Here is a 17784-nt window from a genome sequence, read left to right on the forward strand (position 1 = left end):
GTTGTAAGATGAAAACACGGACAACTCCCAGACCAGACAACGCCGTGGTAACGACCTGTCAATCACAAGGTAGCCACGCCCTAAAGCATCCCCTGCTTTATGGTCTATTTGACTCTAAATGGGACCATAATTTACTAAATGAACATCATGCTGTATTGAAGAAGACTTGAAACTAGTGATTGAGACCATAAACTCATGTTTACAATGTTTACTGAGGTAATAAATCAAGACAGATTTAGGGTCATTTTCTCATAGACTTCTATACAATCAGACTTCTTTTAGCAACCAGAGGAGTCGCCCCCTGCTGGCTATTAGAAAGAATGCAAGTTTAAGGCACTTCAGCATTGGCTTCACTTTTTAGACCCGGAGGTAGCCCACTGGTTTTAACAAAATAATGTTAACGTTGTGTTTAGTTTGTTCTGCTGCCCCAAGTGGCCAAAAACACATTGTTAAAAAGCTGAAGAACATGCAGAATACGGTTTTAAACTGTTTATTATCATCTTATTGTGTTTCCATGTCCCGCCCTGTTGCCACCTCCACCCCTCTGCAGTGCCCCGTCCTTTCAACAGTGTTGTCTTTCATCATCATCCTCCCTATAAATGAGTCAGAGAGGGAGAGAGAGAGATGCTTCACACCCTCCGTCTGCACGCACCGCATGTCCATCTGTCATCGCTCCAGACGGACACGTTGACAGATTAAACGCCGACTGCAGCTCGCACAATCGAAGGGCTGCAACTATTTAGAGGACGTTCACTTAAAGACGGTCCCATGGTACTGACTGAGCTATTGTGCTGGACAGGAATCTCTTTTGTGTGACGGGACACAGAGAGAAGGAAAGAACAATATCTCGTCTTACAGATACTGTCAAAATAAGACAATAAATAGATTTACCTTTTTTTAATGGCACCAATAAAATGATTACAATGGGAGAAAACAAACATTTTAACCTAACTGACAATAGACTGTACAAGATTGTCGATACAAAGATTATCGATAAAATTTCGTATATTCCGTCGGCACGTATAAATACAGTATCTTACAATGACATGAACATGGTATTTGCTACATAGCTTATTACTAATAGAACACAAAATCCACTCATGCAGTATAATGCCCAATTATATGAAAAAATAAATTAGAAACACACTTTTCTTTTTTAATCTTGAGACAATTTATAATGTTTAGTTGGCCGATGTGTTGCTAGAGCTACTGAATGGTCCAAAGCATCCTCACTAAATCATCTAACACTATAACTTCAACACTATAATGTCATTCCATCTACATGCTAGTGGTAATACACAGTCGGTCTACTGGCAGTCCTTTAGCTTTGACACAATACAACTTAAATGAGTTTAAACATGTGAAATGAGTGAAATAAGGTAACGGAACAGTTTTCACAGAAAAACACTGATTGAGGAAAATGTTACTGTTTGGAAACGTTTCAACCCTCCAACATGAGGGGAGGAACTTTAAAATGAAAGAACACACTCCAGCTGTTCAGGGCGACTTTGTCAACAGATGTTTCAAAACAGAAAATGGGAGGACAAGAAGAACATGTCAGAGGGAGAGTTACTAAGGCAATATTCCAAGACCTTTCTTCAGTTAAAGAAAATCATTTTGATATATGCTTATTCTTTACTGTTCTGGTGTACTTTAACTTAATTAGGGGTTCAAGCCCTGATTGTTTTTGTGCTGATTTATGTATTTTTTAAGTTTGTGTGTGGGGAAGTTCTGTGCAAATGCTGCTCAACAAATATGATCCCAATCGGCCTGATGGGCACGCTATAATTAAAGATTTGAACGTTTTGTCGCAAGTCCGATTTAGACTAAACTCGGTACAGACATCTATCTCTCTGTATTATAAAAATGGGCATACTGTATAAGAAGTATCCACATGTATATATTTTTCCTGCTTGAGTTTAAATATTTATGTGCAACAACAATACACGCTGAAGAACGACCACATGTGCAACTAAAGTTACCAGGTGATTCCAATAAATCACTTCCTGTCACATGTTTTTTTTTTTTTTAAACGCACCCTTGTAAAGTTCTCACTGTCGTATTTCGTCCTGAAAAGGTCTGCAGACTCACTTGTGCAATCAACTACATGTCAAACCTACAGTTTCTTTAAAATATTTCACATTTCTTATTGTTTTTATGTTTAAAACATCTCTGGACAGAGTCACCCCTCCGTTTCAACCGTACACATGGCGTGAGTGTGCCTCTCAGAGAGCGCTGTGATTTAAAACAGCTGATCTTATGCACAGTTTTTATATATAGTGGTCAGATTCAAGAGCACACACAGGAACAAGAAGATGGAGACCTGAGAGAGAGAAAGTCTGTTGTAACTGGCGGTGTGCTGAGAAGCTTTGTTGGTGGAGGTTTCTAATGAGGTTTGAGTAAGTAAGAGAAAATGCAGTGATACAATGAGAGTAAAAGAACAACTAACAGTCATTCAAATACATGAACAAACCAAGTAACAAGAGAACGTGAGAATCAGTATGTCTCGAAAAGCAGCTTTGAAAGCAGCGTATTCTAGGATCATTTATATAGTCTCCTAATTAGCTTTACTCATAGCAGCTGCTGGTGACCTCCCCGTCTACAAATTAAAGGCCCTGAACTCCCACACAGGTGTTTTCAGTTAATCTGGCTGATTAGACTTCAGGATGAAGCCAGGAGGCGCAACACAAACTCAACGTATTAATAAGAATGATAAAAGGTGCAACAAAACTATACGAGAATGAGAGAAATATTAATCAAATGCACATTGATTCTAATCAGGTCTAATAATCAGCCAAAATGAGAGAAAACACCTGGGTGTGTGGGGGCTTTAAAATGGCATTAACATGAGACTGAACTGTTATCTAATTGCAAAAAAATGCTTAAAATCCATCACTCAATATTTAAAGGGGACATATCATGCTCATTTTCAGGTTCGTACATGTATTTTGGGTTTCTACTAGAATATGTTGACGTGCTTTAATGTTAAAAAAAACACATTATTTTCTTCATACTGTCTCTCTGAATATGCCTGTATTCTTCCTGTCTGAAATGCTCCGTTTTAGCGCTCTCCTAAAAAAGCCCAGTCTGCTCTGATTGGCTTACGAGAAAAATATGGTGCACCTTTGCAAAGGTAGTTCTCAAAACTCTAATGAGCCTGCATGTTAACATACTGTAGGAAGGGGAGCCCAATCTGAATGGCAAGTTGAATCACATGTTTTTTTAACTTGGCAGCCCACAAAAAACTGACTGGGTCGTCTTATTTCACAGTTTGTGGGTTGTAGAGATGTCACGGTACCAGAAATAGTTGATACCAATAACACATTTCGCGATACACAATCCGATACCATGGTAAAAACAAACAAAGCAATAAATCTCGTGTACTTCAACATACACTCCTTTATTGCTTACTGTTTTTTGCGAATTTGTTAATGATCCCTGATGATCCGGCTCAAGTTTCTCGCCAAAAACTAAATTTTACAAGATTACATTTGAACACATAATGATAGCGTTATAATTTACCTTCGCTCAATTACCTACATTTTTACTAACAAATCTTGAACGCACAGCTAACGTTAACTAGCTCTCCTCCTGCTGATTTCAACACAGATTTGTTGTTCACAATGTCGCATTATCAGGGAAATCGGCCCAGGGATGACAGGACACTTTTTCAAGCCCTGATCCCCAGTAACTATACGGGAACCTGTGCTACTGTAGTAGTAGTACTGTATGTAGTAGAATTTTGGCATCGTCTTGGTACAAAAGTATTGGTTCTCGTGACATCCCTAGTACGTTCGTTGGCACTCCATATACCCAAATGTATGACCACAAGCACTGAAAAAGTGAGGTTTTCATGATACGTCCCCTTTAAACTTAATGTGGTCAGTATAATTAGTGGTAAATCTGCAGATGTGTGAATCAAAACATACAGAATCAAAACATATCTTTGAATGTATCAAGAAATTATTCTAATTCATTGTACAGCACTAAGAGTCTAGTCAACGGGTTCTGCTGTAGTAATCAACATAACTGCAGAATGTATGGCTCTAAATGTTTGTGATACTGATATCAGTTTAAAGCTGCATCCCATCATTTTATCTTTTCTAAAATGTCTTGATCAGGGTGAAGGAGGGCTCTGCAGGTGAGAAGGCAGCACTTTATCCAAACCATTTCCTCTTGAGATAAAAACAAAAGACAACAGACGAGTCCGCCTGCTGCTTCGTAACAAACCGTGTGTGGAGAACAGAGCACATGCAAACCCTGCTCCATCATACTTGAGGTCATATTGTGCGGCGCTTTAAGAAGAAGAAGAAGAGTCGAGGACTTTAAGTTAAAGAGTTTAAGATGAAGTTCCTCTCTTTTAAGCCCTCTAAATCTCATGACAGATTAAGAAGAATCTGCGACATTATCCAATGATCCGACGGTGATCCACGAAATCTGGAAACAATTCTTCGAAGGCACCGTTTTACACCGAGGCATTGTTGATGATCCCTTTGCGCTGTTGGCTTAACGTATGAGGAGAACTGATATCCTTCATCCCTCTCTTCTGAAGTCAGCGAGCATCCCACAAAGCTGAAAAGGCGATAAGGTGAAGCAGGAAATGCCCCCTTTCTCCAGGAAACTGTCAGTATCGGAGTTGGGACAGATCTAATGATTGCTCCTGCTACTGTTGTCCGGAGGTTTTCCTTGCTTGTAGAAGAAATTGCATTGTAGCTGCTGCTAAAATTAATTGTACTGAGAGAGATTCATGCCGTCTGAAACCAGTTTGACATCAGTTCTTTTTCACACAGCATCAGATAGCAGCTGGACATTTATCAGAACGGCTGAAGCAGAACGCAGCGGCCCTCATCCTTGCTGAGGCTGTGTGTGCGTGGATACAGTGGGAGTTGTTATTTTTATGTCTCAGTTGGGCTGACGCCTGAGATACACTCTGAAATTAAGCTATTACATTACATACATGCTAATTGTTCTTTATAGATTTACCCAGGATGAAGTAGCGTGCTAAATGCCATATAATCCACTATATACACGAGTAGCTATAGTTGGAGCCTTGTAGCGTAGGCGAGCTATTTCTACTGTTACTGAGGAGGTTGTGGTTGTGTCCAAAAAGAAGCAAAAAAAAGCAAGATTTAAAAATCTACAGAAAAGATTTTATATAAAAAAAGCTTTGAATAAAACATGTTTGGGGAGTTTTCTCTCATAGATTTCACTGGATTGGTTTCCAGTCTGCTTAAAAATAAAGATCTTTGTCTTCTTTCTTTACATTCTTCATAGTTTGAATCAGTCTGTTTACACAATAACGTGGCTGCAGCACAATGAGGAAGAGAGTTGACCCCATGTTTCTGGATACGGTCTCTTGCGTGTGGTTCTTCTTTCTCTGTTCTTTCAGCAGCTAGTTTTAAACTGTAGTTAATGAGTCTGCATGCACAGCGACATGTTCATGTAAATGTGAAAATACCGCAGCGTGCTAACACTGGTAGTGGATGTGCTGGTGCTGGTGCACTTTCCCGTCCACGTGCGAATGCGTGTGCGTGTGAATATCCGTGTAGATTTTGGGGTAGACCTTGGGAGCCAATGGGGTGCCTCCCTGAGCGAGAAGCAGCTGCTGATGGGCGACGTAGTCCTCGTACGAGAGACAGTCTTTATCCCCGTTGGCCGGCTGAGAAGGCGGCGCCGGGCAGACTCGGTCACGACTGGCCGCAGGTAGACGCTGGGCAGCGGGAAGAGCAGAGGAGGATGAAGAAGAAGAAGAAGAAGAGTAGCAGGTGCGTTTTGATTGGCAGAACCAGAGGAGGGCGGTGCCTAAGATGAAGGCGACGCCTGCTGGTATTCCGATAATGACGGGCCAGGGGAGGCTCGGGGACGTCGCAGTGGGGACGGCGTTGTTTTGGGGCTTCAGATCTGCAAAGAGAGAAGAGAAATCAACTCTCTAGTACAGGGGTCAGCAACCTTTACTATCAAAAGAGACATTTCCGGCAAAAGAAATCTGTCTGGAGCCACAAAACATTTGAGCATTGTGATGAAGGTAACACAGTTTATAGTCTAAGTATAAAGTATATAAGTCTAATGCAGTGAGGGCCAAAGTGCACATGTACGACGGAGTATTAGGGCCACATTGAGGAGAAAAACATCTGAGATTTACAGAATAAAGTCACAATATTACGAGAAAAAAGTCGTAATATTACAAGAATAAAGTCAGAACTTAACAAGAAAAAACGTCCTGATATTAAGAGAATAAGGTCATGACTTTACGATAAAAAAGAAAATAACACGTAAAATTACTACTTTATAATATTATAATTTTATTCTCATAATACTGCGACTTTTTTCTCTTGAATTTATGTCTTTATTCTTATAATATTACAACTTTTGTTCTCGTAAACCTGTGACTTTATTCTCGTAATATTATGACTTTAATCTCGAAATCTCAGATTTATCTATTTTTTCCTCAAAGTGGGCCTAATACTCCGTTATACCATCGTACATTAGACCTACAACAATGATAAATAAAAATGAAAATGTAAACAAAAAACAGTTATTCATTTCCATTTTTGTAAATCCACAGGGAGCCACTGGAGAGGAGCTAAAGAGCTGCTCCGGAGCCGCAGGTTGCAGACCCCTGCTCTAGTAAATTAAACCAGAGAGATAAATATACGTGATCACTCTATGTGTGCATGTTAGTTTCTCTGACCTGGTAGCACCGTCAGGTAGGCGCTCCTGAAGCTGTAGCCCATAGTGTTGGCTCCGAGGCAGATGTACATGCCGGCGTCCTCCTCCTTGGCTCTGGTTATCAGCAGCTTGTTGAGGTAGGATCCGTCCGGACGCGACCAGACCTCCCCTGTAGGCAGCACCACGAAGCGGTGGTCTCCAACCTTGGAGTCAAATCATACAAAGTACAACTTTATTGACCTGTTCAGTCAAGTTGCCTCAGAGAATAGTGTTTACATGTAGCAGACAGTGTGTGTGTTTGTACCTCTATGGTGGAGTTAAATTTGTTCTCGTCTCCAGGTTCGACTCTTTTCAGCCACTGAATAACCGGTTTGACGTCACTACGGACTTTACACTGGAAAGACGTGGTTCCTCCGTAGTCCACGGTGGTGTTGACGGGGTGAGTGCCAGTCAGGATGGGTTTAGAGTTGGTACGCTCTGAAGAAAGAGACAAACACGTACATAGAAAGAGAAATATTTAAAATCAAATTTGAGTTGACAAAGTGTGAATAGAAGATATTATTTGACTGATTTTGGTTTGATTTGTATTTTGTAAACTTGTCAAATCCAGCTGTAATCTGAATTAAAATCAGGCTAAAAGCACAGTGAGGACAGAGTATGTACTGCTTTTTATTGTATTTGTTTGAACTGAATGAAACTCAACAACCCTGAGGGAATATAAAATGGTTTGAAAGCGTTATTTGAACAGTATCTGTTGTATTCAGCACCGCATCCGCCCTCTGCTGAAGAGACACAAACAGACCACTTATCGTCAGCTCCTGCCTTTTCTTTCTCAGTTTATACAGCAGAATAAACACACCTGCCACAGACATTCAATAGTCTCTTCTTTAGTGTCTGTAAATACCATCTCACGAGAACGGAACCCCAGAAAATGAAGTTGCGGGTGTATGTTTTTACTTTCGAAATATGTTTAAAACTCTACGACCACATTGCAGTGCTGGCTTCCTTTTCTTTGTTTCTAATGCATGTGTAGTGTTTTTCCTAAGAGCTCATGGTGCTGTAAGTTTAATTATTTAAATGTGTAAAAGTCTTAATGCAGTCACAGCACGTCCTAAAGACATCTGGTGAGCCGGCAATCAAATGCAAAGGAACCACACATGAAAACAACACTGCCAGAACTCATTCAACTAACATATGGAAAGAGAAGAATACAAAAAAATACTAAAGGTAATGCTCAGAAGGGATGCTGAATAGTGCAGGGTTGACATGCATTTACAGGAATATACGTGTTGCGTGTGTACTATTCTCAAATATCTCTACTTACGGATTGTTTTTTTTCTTCTTTCTAACAGCTGTGAATGACTGACAGCCGAGTGAATCTCTCCTGATAGAGAAAATGTCACATTTGACATAAGCGAGCAGCGGTTTGATTTACTTCCTCTCCGTTCATGTGTGTGTGTGTGTGTGTGTGTCATTCAGGAAAGACTACAGCTGTACTTTAATGTACAACAGATGTGGTGCGTAAAGTGAGAGGAGCTGGTCGGAGGGCTCTCAACAGAGCTATCACATTCAGTAACGTACAGTTCAGCTCCACCAAACAGCTTCACATTAAATCACACAGCGTCAAAATAGCTTTTGTGGCCGTCCAACACAACCCAATATGTCAGAAAACACTCACAAATCATCGCAGCACACATTCTGCTCTCAACAGAAAAACGGGACTGAAGCTGCAGCTGGCTCAGTCTCCACCACGCTGAATATTCATCGTGTTTGCTGATGGGCCTGGTGGCGATCAATAAAAGCCACTGAAGTGAGAGGAGGCTTTTAAAAGCTATTTTAATACTTCTATACTTGGTGCAACTCATTAGCCAGCACACAGGTGCGTGTGGCTCTACTTTAACAACCAACCACAACAAGTAAAAGATTTTCATTAAGTGAATTTATAGCATTAAAAACATTAACATTTTGGTTGATGACGGACTATTTTCACCTCTTTCTGTCTTAAAACAAGAAGGAAATCTGAACTCAGGTTCCAAACACAACAAGCAGCGATCTCTACTGATCACTCTCGGACAGCAAATCATTTAAAAGTTAATTATGGTGTTCTTGATCATACGATCTTAGACATCCTACATAATCACCGTACTGTGAGTCAGAATGGAAACCCCTAGTATTTATAGTCAGACAGGCTTTCAGTCACACAATAACACACACACATTGTGTACAGCATAATGTATGTTATTGTTTGGGTGAGACACATTCCTGCTGGTATATCATGTACCTGCACCGCAACTCCAGAAATGTGCTTTCTGATGTGTCACGACATGAAATCACCACATGCAGCCGTATTTATACATATATTAAAAATCTTTACAGTCAACATTTATGACATTATCAGGCCAAATATTAGCTTTTTCCAGCAGCTTCAATTCAAGGATTTGCTGCTTTTCCTGCTTTTTATATGACTGTAAACTTTACAGTACAGTGATTTATCAAAAATCTGCTCAAGTAAATAAAAAGTACTTGATTTTATAATGTAATCTAAAAAGTTCAGACCACCACACAATTACACTAATTATATTATATATATATAGGAATTGTAAATAGTAATTTCCCAATCTGTATAATATGTATAATAACATTAGCACTTGTTTGATCCCTGTGTGGAAATTCTCTGCTGTTTTATGGAGAGGACGGTGGTACATTTTGAAAGTCCGGGACAGACTTTGGAGGTGGCCTTGATCTCTCCTGCTCTGTTGGACACTTCAACTGATTCTTCCTAACATTAAGCTTTAAAGGTCCCATATCATGCTCATTTTAAGGTTCATACTTGTATTTTGTGTTTCTACTAGAACATGTTTACATGCTTTAATGTTCAAAAAAAACTTTATTTCCCTCATACTGTCGACCTGAATATACCTGCATTTACCCTCTGTCTGAAACGCTCCGTTTTTTTTGACGGAATTGCAACAGAATTGCATTAACAACAGCTTGGGGTCCATGTGTACTTCTTGTCAGCTGATGACATACACTGCAACCAGGAATAAACTGGGACACATTTAGAATATTTTACGTTTAAAATTGTGTCAAGGATCAAAATATTGTATATTTGTGACATCACGAATGGCTTGTTTCAAAAGAGTTTCTGAATACGGGCTGTGTGAATTTCCCTGTGGATTGAGTGTTTCGATACTTTCACAGTATTTAGATAGGATTAAAGCCTGCTTTAAAATAAAAAACTTTTTTATAATATGGGACCTTTAAGAAAAAACCTTTGACAACTGATCTACATTTTTGAGGTTGCATGGTGACTCACGTATGACTTCCACTTTGTAGGTGGCGTTGATGACTCCTGCTCTGTTGGACACGTGGCAGGTGTACTTCCCGCTGTGCCTCGGCATCAGGTTCTTCAGACTCAGAGTCCACTTCTTCTTCTTTCCTTCCCCTCCTTCTGCTCCGCCGTCCTCGTCCACCAGCGGCCGACTGTCCTTCAGCCACATGATGTCGGGGCGAGGGTTACCGCTCGCCGTGCACTTCAGACGCACCGAGCTGCCCACCGGGCGAGCGATGACGCGCTTCCTCATCTTTGACGGCTGGGTGAAACGTGGACGCACTGCGAGTGGAGAGAGGGAGGATTGAAACTGTAATCAGAACGAGATGTCGTATTGGAAAACAAGTTGTACTGCTGTTGGCTGCCTGTAGTAGAATATGGTTATGATAAAGTATAAAACTCAAAGAAACTCTCTTTCTCATGCTCAGTCAGCCGCAGATGGGAAGAATGAAAATGAGAGAACAGAAGAAGTTATGAGTAGAGATACGGTTTACAGTTCAGTTTTATATTTACAAGCAGTGTTGTGTTCTTCAAACCAGTGGAAAGAGAGCAGGTTGGGTAAGATTGTGGAATTCATCATGAGAGTCTTATATGAGACTTTTATGAGACGTAAAGCGATCAAAGCTGCGTTATCTGAAGAGGCACAAAGGGAGGGTTCAGAAATGTCTTAAGCCACATGAGATACCGTTTTTATCGTCTCTTTATCTCCAGAAAAAGTAACACTTTTTGCTTTTAGATAAATCAATGCATTATTAGCATTCTGAAGACGTGTTGCTTTCAAGATTATAATACATTCATACCCTACAGCTTCATCTACTATCCTCCTCCATACCTCTACCTCTTTAGGAATGCAGTAGTAGATTAGGGTGCTGCATTTTTTTTCCACATTTCTTTATTGTAAAAATCAACAATTACAAAATGTGACAATATGACAAAACAGACAACATTAAGCATCATATTGATAAAGGGATAACAAAACAGGCACGACTCCATTCCTACTAGGCTGGTACATTCACCATTGTATCAGGACATACAGTAATTCTAAGAAACAATAAAAAAGAAAAGAAAAAAAGAAAAAGACCCTAATATAAATTATATAAATAAGAACTTAACAAATAAAGGCAGGCAATAAATCACAATTCTCCAAAGAAGTCCACTTGCAAAATAAGTACATGAACACATTTCTTAGTGTTTATAATGTGAATAGACTCATAGTACTTTCTAAATTCAAGGTATTCAAAATATGGGTGTGAAATTTCCCCAATAAAATTGATAAATTGACAGGCTGCTGAATGTTTCTGGTTTTTGTTTTCATAGTAAGATATTACATCCTAGGCTTCCAGCTTAATTGAATGATTGTTTTGAGTGTCAAAATAGTCATCAATTTTCTTCCAGAATCCTGATGTGTACTGACATTAAAGCAGATGTTTAGTTGTTTCTTCTTCATTTTTTACAGAACTCACATTTGTTATCGAGAACCACAAATATTGAGACAAATTTGTTGGTGGGATAAATGTTATGTACACTTTTTTGTAACGTAATTCCTTCAATTTGTTGGGGATAACAAATTTATATTGGAGAAGCCATGTTGTTTCCCAATGAATATTAGAGAAATGGGAGCTCCACACACATTTAGATTAGGCTGCTGCAAAATACCAACTTTCCTTTTAAATGAGATGAAATCCACATTGTTTATCATCTCTTTTAAAGAAGAATGACAGAAGAAAAATGCTACTGTTTGGTAATGACATATACATTTCCTCCAGATGTCAGGATGGAGCACTGAGCGGTTCTCTGTTAGAGCTGCTAGAAACCCCCTATAATCACACAGATATTGTACGCATGTTTGTCTGAACTGAGCCTCGTTGTTTCCTTGTTGCTCAATCTGACGTTCTATTGGTTGAACCGTTGTTTATGCATGCAGACATCTGCAGCGACTAATGCGATAACAAATACATTTTCCATTCCACAAATAGTCTGCGCTGGTGCGTAACCTTCGACTACACACCGTGAAATCAATTTCTTTGAAGTTAGTAATAATCTGCGTCTCCTACACACATTCATTCCTGGCGTGAAAAGACGTCCTTGTTACAACACGCGGACACGTGTTTCCACAAACTTTATAAACAAGAAAAATTGATTTAGGAAACGAATTGAATCATCCGACTGAATATGAGACTTGGTAACTTGTTAAGATGGACATCTTTTTGCAGTGTACGGAGCGTCAGACGGGCTGAGGTCATCGCCAGAGGCCGTGCCAAGAATCCCATGTTGTGCCGTAACAACATATGGCAGCGTGCCTCTTGGTATATACAACCCTAATTTGCTGTAATAAACCTAATTGTTTGTTTAAGAAAAATGTTTGAATCACTTCCTCTTCTCCTCGACACACAAAAGACTTACTCACATGACCGGGAACCTACACTCACAAACATCCTTATTTCCCACTGATCCAGCACCTCTGGCCCCGAGGTTATACGCCTCTGCTGCTCTTAAAAAAAAAAAGGCACATATTTGGCCTCAAATCACGCATCCACAAGATCCCCCCGTAAAAACCCATTAGACAGCTCTAATGTAACATCGCTGTAAATATCCGGTCATGAATGCACATCTGTGTCATAAAAAGCCAGACAGTGACTTAGCATCACACCAAACATCCATTCATTCAAGCAAATCCTTTCTTACAAAACATAAAAAGGCCAGTTAACCCCCACACACCTATTCAAACACCCACATCCCTCCACGCAATTACAGTACATGACTTAACCCCATCCAGCCATTCAACGATTACATATTCCTCCGAAACTCATGCATCTATTCATGCACAAATATCCCTCTTTAAAAAAACACACAACAATCAGCGAGAACATCAAAGAGGAAAAGAAACTACCCAGTAGGGAGGGAGGAGAGGAAATCATTCACAGGAGCGCTTGATTTTTACAGCCCTCATGTTCAAGCCACAGCAGATAGCCATCAACCGGGGCGATAAATCACCCTGAAACTACTGCAGTTTCGCCTCTTTCTTTTAGACACAGCTATTATTCTAGCTCCGGGTAAACAAACAAGGGGGAGAGTTATGTGACGGGTTTGCGCGCTGAAATGTGGAGATTTTACTACGGCCACATTACTCAGAGGAATATAGTTCTCTGTTGACCGGCAGGAAGCTGGACAGGATGACAGGACAAACATCCCCCTCTCATCCCCTGAGTCTAAGAAAAGCTACTGGACTACAGCTGAACTGTGACCAGTTAGTCAATAGATCTAACAGAGAGCGGAGGATAAATACAAGATAATGATTAATAGTTTCATGTTTTGGCAATGTCCTACTTTGATGATTACGTAAATTCGCTGGCTTCGACTGAAGTTAATTGGAGAAGTGGAGGAAAGAGCCAAAGCAAAGTGCAGCTGAACTCGAGGAGACATGGAGAAAGAACAAAACACTGCAAAGTGCAACTGAAATGAACTGATTTATAATGTCTAAGCTGAACCAAATCAAACAGAAGTTCAGGAGAAAACAGATGGAAAGAGAAAAGTTCAAATTAAGGTTAGCACACACGGACTGACAGACGAATAAAAGTGGAGTGACGGCAGAGAAATTGAGAACAAAGAGATGGAGTTAAAACAATAAAAAAAAAAGTAAAAGGTAAGAGAGAGGGCAACGCTAAGAGGTAGGAAGAAAGAAAAACAGAGCGAGAGAGCGAACTGAGAGAGCGGTGATAGAGAGAGGGAAAGAGGCGAGAAGGTGAGAGCCAGATCGGGCGAAAGGGCAGGCTTGTTCTGGGTCTCGGGGGCCACTTCAACGCCACACTTCACAGTGTAAAAATACTGCTGACCCTCCGGCTGACCGCCTTTGATCAGACAGTGAGTCACAGACAGACGGAGGGAGAGAGAGAGACTCGTGATTCCAACTTGGATTCTCAGATTGAGGAGATTTTTGCTAAAGATGTGGCTTTGACAGGAGTTTAGTTTAGTTTTGGGTTAACATTAGAATTAGGATTACATTTCTCTTAAGACAGTTTAAATCTTTTGCTGAGAGTTAGATGAGAAGATTGAGGGGAAGCAGGGGGGAACATCTAGCCTGGCTGACTCCAACGTTAAAAAATATACCTGACAACACCTCTTAAAGGGCGGGTTCAACTGTTTTTTTTCTCGTTTCCACTCAGCCGTTAGTGAAAAGCAGTGACATAGGTTACCAAAGTAAGCTAATCAATAAGGTTATGAATAATGTGAACGCTAACTAACTATCTAATGCAAACTAAAGTCATTATTTCACTGTCTTCAAAGCCACCAGACTACATTCACACAAACAGTAATTTTACCTCGGCGAACACGGGAGCTGCTGGTCTACCGCTGCATCGATCAGTTTGTGTTATTGTGGGACTTTCTGATACGAACTTACTTGGCGTCCACACAGCAGTACATTGATGAGCTTCCGTGCCGTTGCAAGGTGTTCAAAAAAAGACAATTTGTAGTTTTATAAGGAGTTGCAACTATTTCTTGGTGGGAGTCGTGACTTCCCAGAGTCTTATTGACACCATGAGTTTGCAACCAGCTGAGACGCTGCACATAACTTTCCATAAAACCACAAACCGTTATTTCAACATTGTTATTTAAAAGGTGCTGTGAGGCAGATTTTTGGACTTTGGATGGAGCCAGGCTGGCGTCATTTGCTAAGCTAAGGCTAACTGCCTCCTGGCTCTGGCTCACAGATTTGATGTGTGGTATTGATTTTCTCATCTCACTCTTGGAAAGAAAAGTGAAAAAGCATATTTTGCAAAATGGAAAACTATTCCTATAAAACAAGGTTGAGTTTATACACCTAGTTGTTGAGGATTTATCAGTACATTTATCAATGAAATACGATCCAGGAGGAACGGATTAATGTGTTTTAAGACTTATCAAACACCTAAACACTGCACAGTGTTAAACCCTCACAGAAAGGATTTTACAACATTATCACGGAGGCAATCACTTTATCTTTTGTCCCAACGACTGCAAGGTAAACAGCAGAAATACAGTGTTCATGTTCATGTTATCTATATGATTGTTGGTGTGTTGACGCTGCGTTGCCGGACTGGCCTCACTCAAATAAATAAGTGAGCTGTTTTTTTTCTACGCAGGGCTAAAGTTGGTTTAAACGTGGCTTTAGCTAAAGCGGTGAGTGTGTACGTTTGGTTGTGTGTGAGCAGAAATATGCAAACAAATAAAGAGAAAGAATGTGCATGAAAAAACAAAGAGTTTGTTGACATTGAAGTGTGAGTGTGCACGGACGTTTACGATGGAGATAGAGAGAGGGAGAATGGGAAGCTGGATATAAGGATAACAAAAAGCAAAGAAAGAAGGGTTAAGTTACATGGCAGGGGGACCGGGGAGACTTTGGAGGGGGTGAAAGGAAGGAATGTGTGCCACCAAATCACACCTCACACAAATAGACTGCTCTCCACTCTGTCAGAGCCAATTATCTGAGCAAACAAACACCCTGATGTGTGGCTTTGTGTATCTGTGTGTCTGTGTGTGGGCCTCACCTTCTCCCCTCTGACAGTGTGCAAGGTGTTTATTGCACAATCTGCTACTGTGCTTTTTAAAATGTTACACACTCTCAGCTATCTAAAGTGGCTTCCTTTCTCATTTTCAAATGTTTATGTGCTTGTCGTGATGAGATGAGTGTAGTGATGTGATGAGTGGTTACCCAGTTTCCCAGCCAGCTCCGGGGCGTGTTCAGAGTCACCATTGGCCATCCCGGCTCCACCTCTGGAACTGGAGTCATCTGGTGACGGAGACAGAAACACAAGAAGCATCATTAGTGAATTCACAACTCCTGAAGAGCAGGTCAGTTAGACTGTAATCAGGTCATCAAATGGGCGTTGAGTGGTTAGAAGCCTCATAGATGTGGGTCAGAAGGGGCCCGCTACACCCGCTAGTAGGTTTTTTATCATCGATTCACATGGGCAATCACCGAAAGAAGGAATAAAAGAAGTCAACAGCGACTGTAGTAATTATGACGGAGCAAAAGCAGAAGTCAGGCACTGTAGTATAGAAAGGGTGAAACTCCATATGGGACTTTCACCCAGGAGACCCTGATTTGCATCCAACAACGTGTAGTTATCTTTGTGTTTAAAACCTTAAGTTTCACTCTTTAAACATAGTTATTTTAAGCCAAAACACAAGTTTTTCCCTAAACCTAACTCAGTGGTTTTGTTGCAGAAACCTAAAGAAGCTGTTTTGCTTGTGTTTGACGTGTTAGAACGTGTTGCTTTTAAGTTTTGCTTTCACTTTTACAACATAGTAGGTGTAGCAGGCTCCTACTGACCCATATCTATGAGCCTTATAAAGCCTGATAACGCACATTTAATGAGCCGATAACAGTCGAATCAGGTGGAATAGTTGATCATGAGTAATAAACTGTATATGAAGATACATGATGCAGCAAACTCCAACCTTCAGACAAATAAATATGAATTTGTACTCTCAATTATCAGTGCCGAATTGTCTTGATGAAGTCATGATTTCTACACCCACTCCGGTTAGAGTTCAATAAACATTAATCATGTCCACAAAGCTCAGCTGGCTGGGTCGATGTAACACATGACACAAGTCTCACAAGTGTATTGGAGTGAGGATGGATTATTTAAGAGGAGGATTTTCTTCTGTTTTCTATCAGCATCTGACAGTTGTTTTATAAGGTGCAGCTGTTTCAGCATGGGGTCGTGATGTATGATTGGTTTGTTCATACTCACATAAATATCAGTGATACATTGGTCTGCTCTCATAAAATTGGATGCAGATTGTTACAAGTTAGGGAGGTGGAATGCAGAAGCACCACTGTTATCACTTTGACATGTGAAAATATTTAGAATAAACCTTCCAACAGTAAAAGTAGGAAAACATGGTGGTTAGAAAAGCAGGCTGATGATACTGGTGGATTGATTCCCAGAAGTAGCAGGTTAAAAGCTGAGACTGAGGTGTTACAACCATAAACTGTTTATAAGAAGTGGATGTAGTCACCATGACGTCACCCATTGGATTGAGGATTACGGTTTTGGCTGTTGCCATCTTGGTGTTTCGCAACCAGAAGTGACACGAGAGGGTGGAGCTGAGTACAACCGAACACTGAATAAGACATTTTTAGGCAACCAAAAAAAAGGATTAAAGTTCTAAAACACCAAAAACGCGGACAACTCCCAGACCGGACAACGCCGTGGTAGTGACCTGTCAATCACAAGGTAGCCACGCCCTAAAGCATCCCCTGCTTTATGGTCTATTTGACTCTAAATGGGACCATAATTTACTAAATGAACATCATGCTGTATTGAAGAAGACTTAAAGACATAAACTCATGTTTACAATGTTTACTGAGGTAATAAATCAAGAGAGAAGTAGGCTCATTTTCTCACAGACTTCTATACAACCAGACTTCTTTTTGCAACCAGAGGAATCGCCCCCTGCTGGCTGTTAGAAAGAATACAAGTTTAAGGCACTTCAGCATTGGCTTCACTATTCAGACCTGGATGTTGGTTACTACTTACAGGAAAGAAGCAACTTGTGGCTTTCAAAACCCTACTTTCCGTCCAGCACTCTGCCCTCAACACCCCACAATGCATTTCAAATTGCTCAGCAGTGGAGCAGCTTCACATTTCTTGTCAAACCAGAAAACCAATTGACAAATAACTTGATATGTCTGTCCTCCAGTGTGACGGTGCCAGAGACTTGTTGCTACTGCAACTCAATGGTGATGAGAGCTGTGAAATTAATGCCACATTCTCCCTACATGCCTCTACCCTTAA

General features: G+C 40.5%; 1 protein-coding gene across 2 annotated transcripts in view; it reads right to left on the reverse strand.

Moving 5' to 3' along the window:
- Positions 1 to 882: 882 nt before the first annotated feature.
- Positions 883 to 17784, reverse strand: part of fgfrl1a (fibroblast growth factor receptor like 1a) — an 86815-nt gene continuing 69913 nt past the window's right edge. For both annotated transcript variants that reach the window (XM_074649237.1, XM_074649236.1), the window contains exons 4-8: positions 15690 to 15767; positions 9986 to 10282; positions 6974 to 7146; positions 6692 to 6872; positions 883 to 5901 (exon numbers count right to left, since the gene is read on the reverse strand). In XM_074649237.1, the coding sequence (XP_074505338.1) occupies positions 5468 to 5901; positions 6692 to 6872; positions 6974 to 7146; positions 9986 to 10282; positions 15690 to 15767 (1163 nt within the window). In that variant the 3' untranslated portion in view covers positions 883 to 5467. The remainder of the gene's footprint in view (positions 5902 to 6691; positions 6873 to 6973; positions 7147 to 9985; positions 10283 to 15689; positions 15768 to 17784) is intronic.

The sequence above is a fragment of the Sebastes fasciatus genome, chromosome 10 (assembly GCF_043250625.1).
Source record: "Sebastes fasciatus isolate fSebFas1 chromosome 10, fSebFas1.pri, whole genome shotgun sequence".
NCBI lineage: Eukaryota > Metazoa > Chordata > Actinopteri > Perciformes > Sebastidae > Sebastes > Sebastes fasciatus.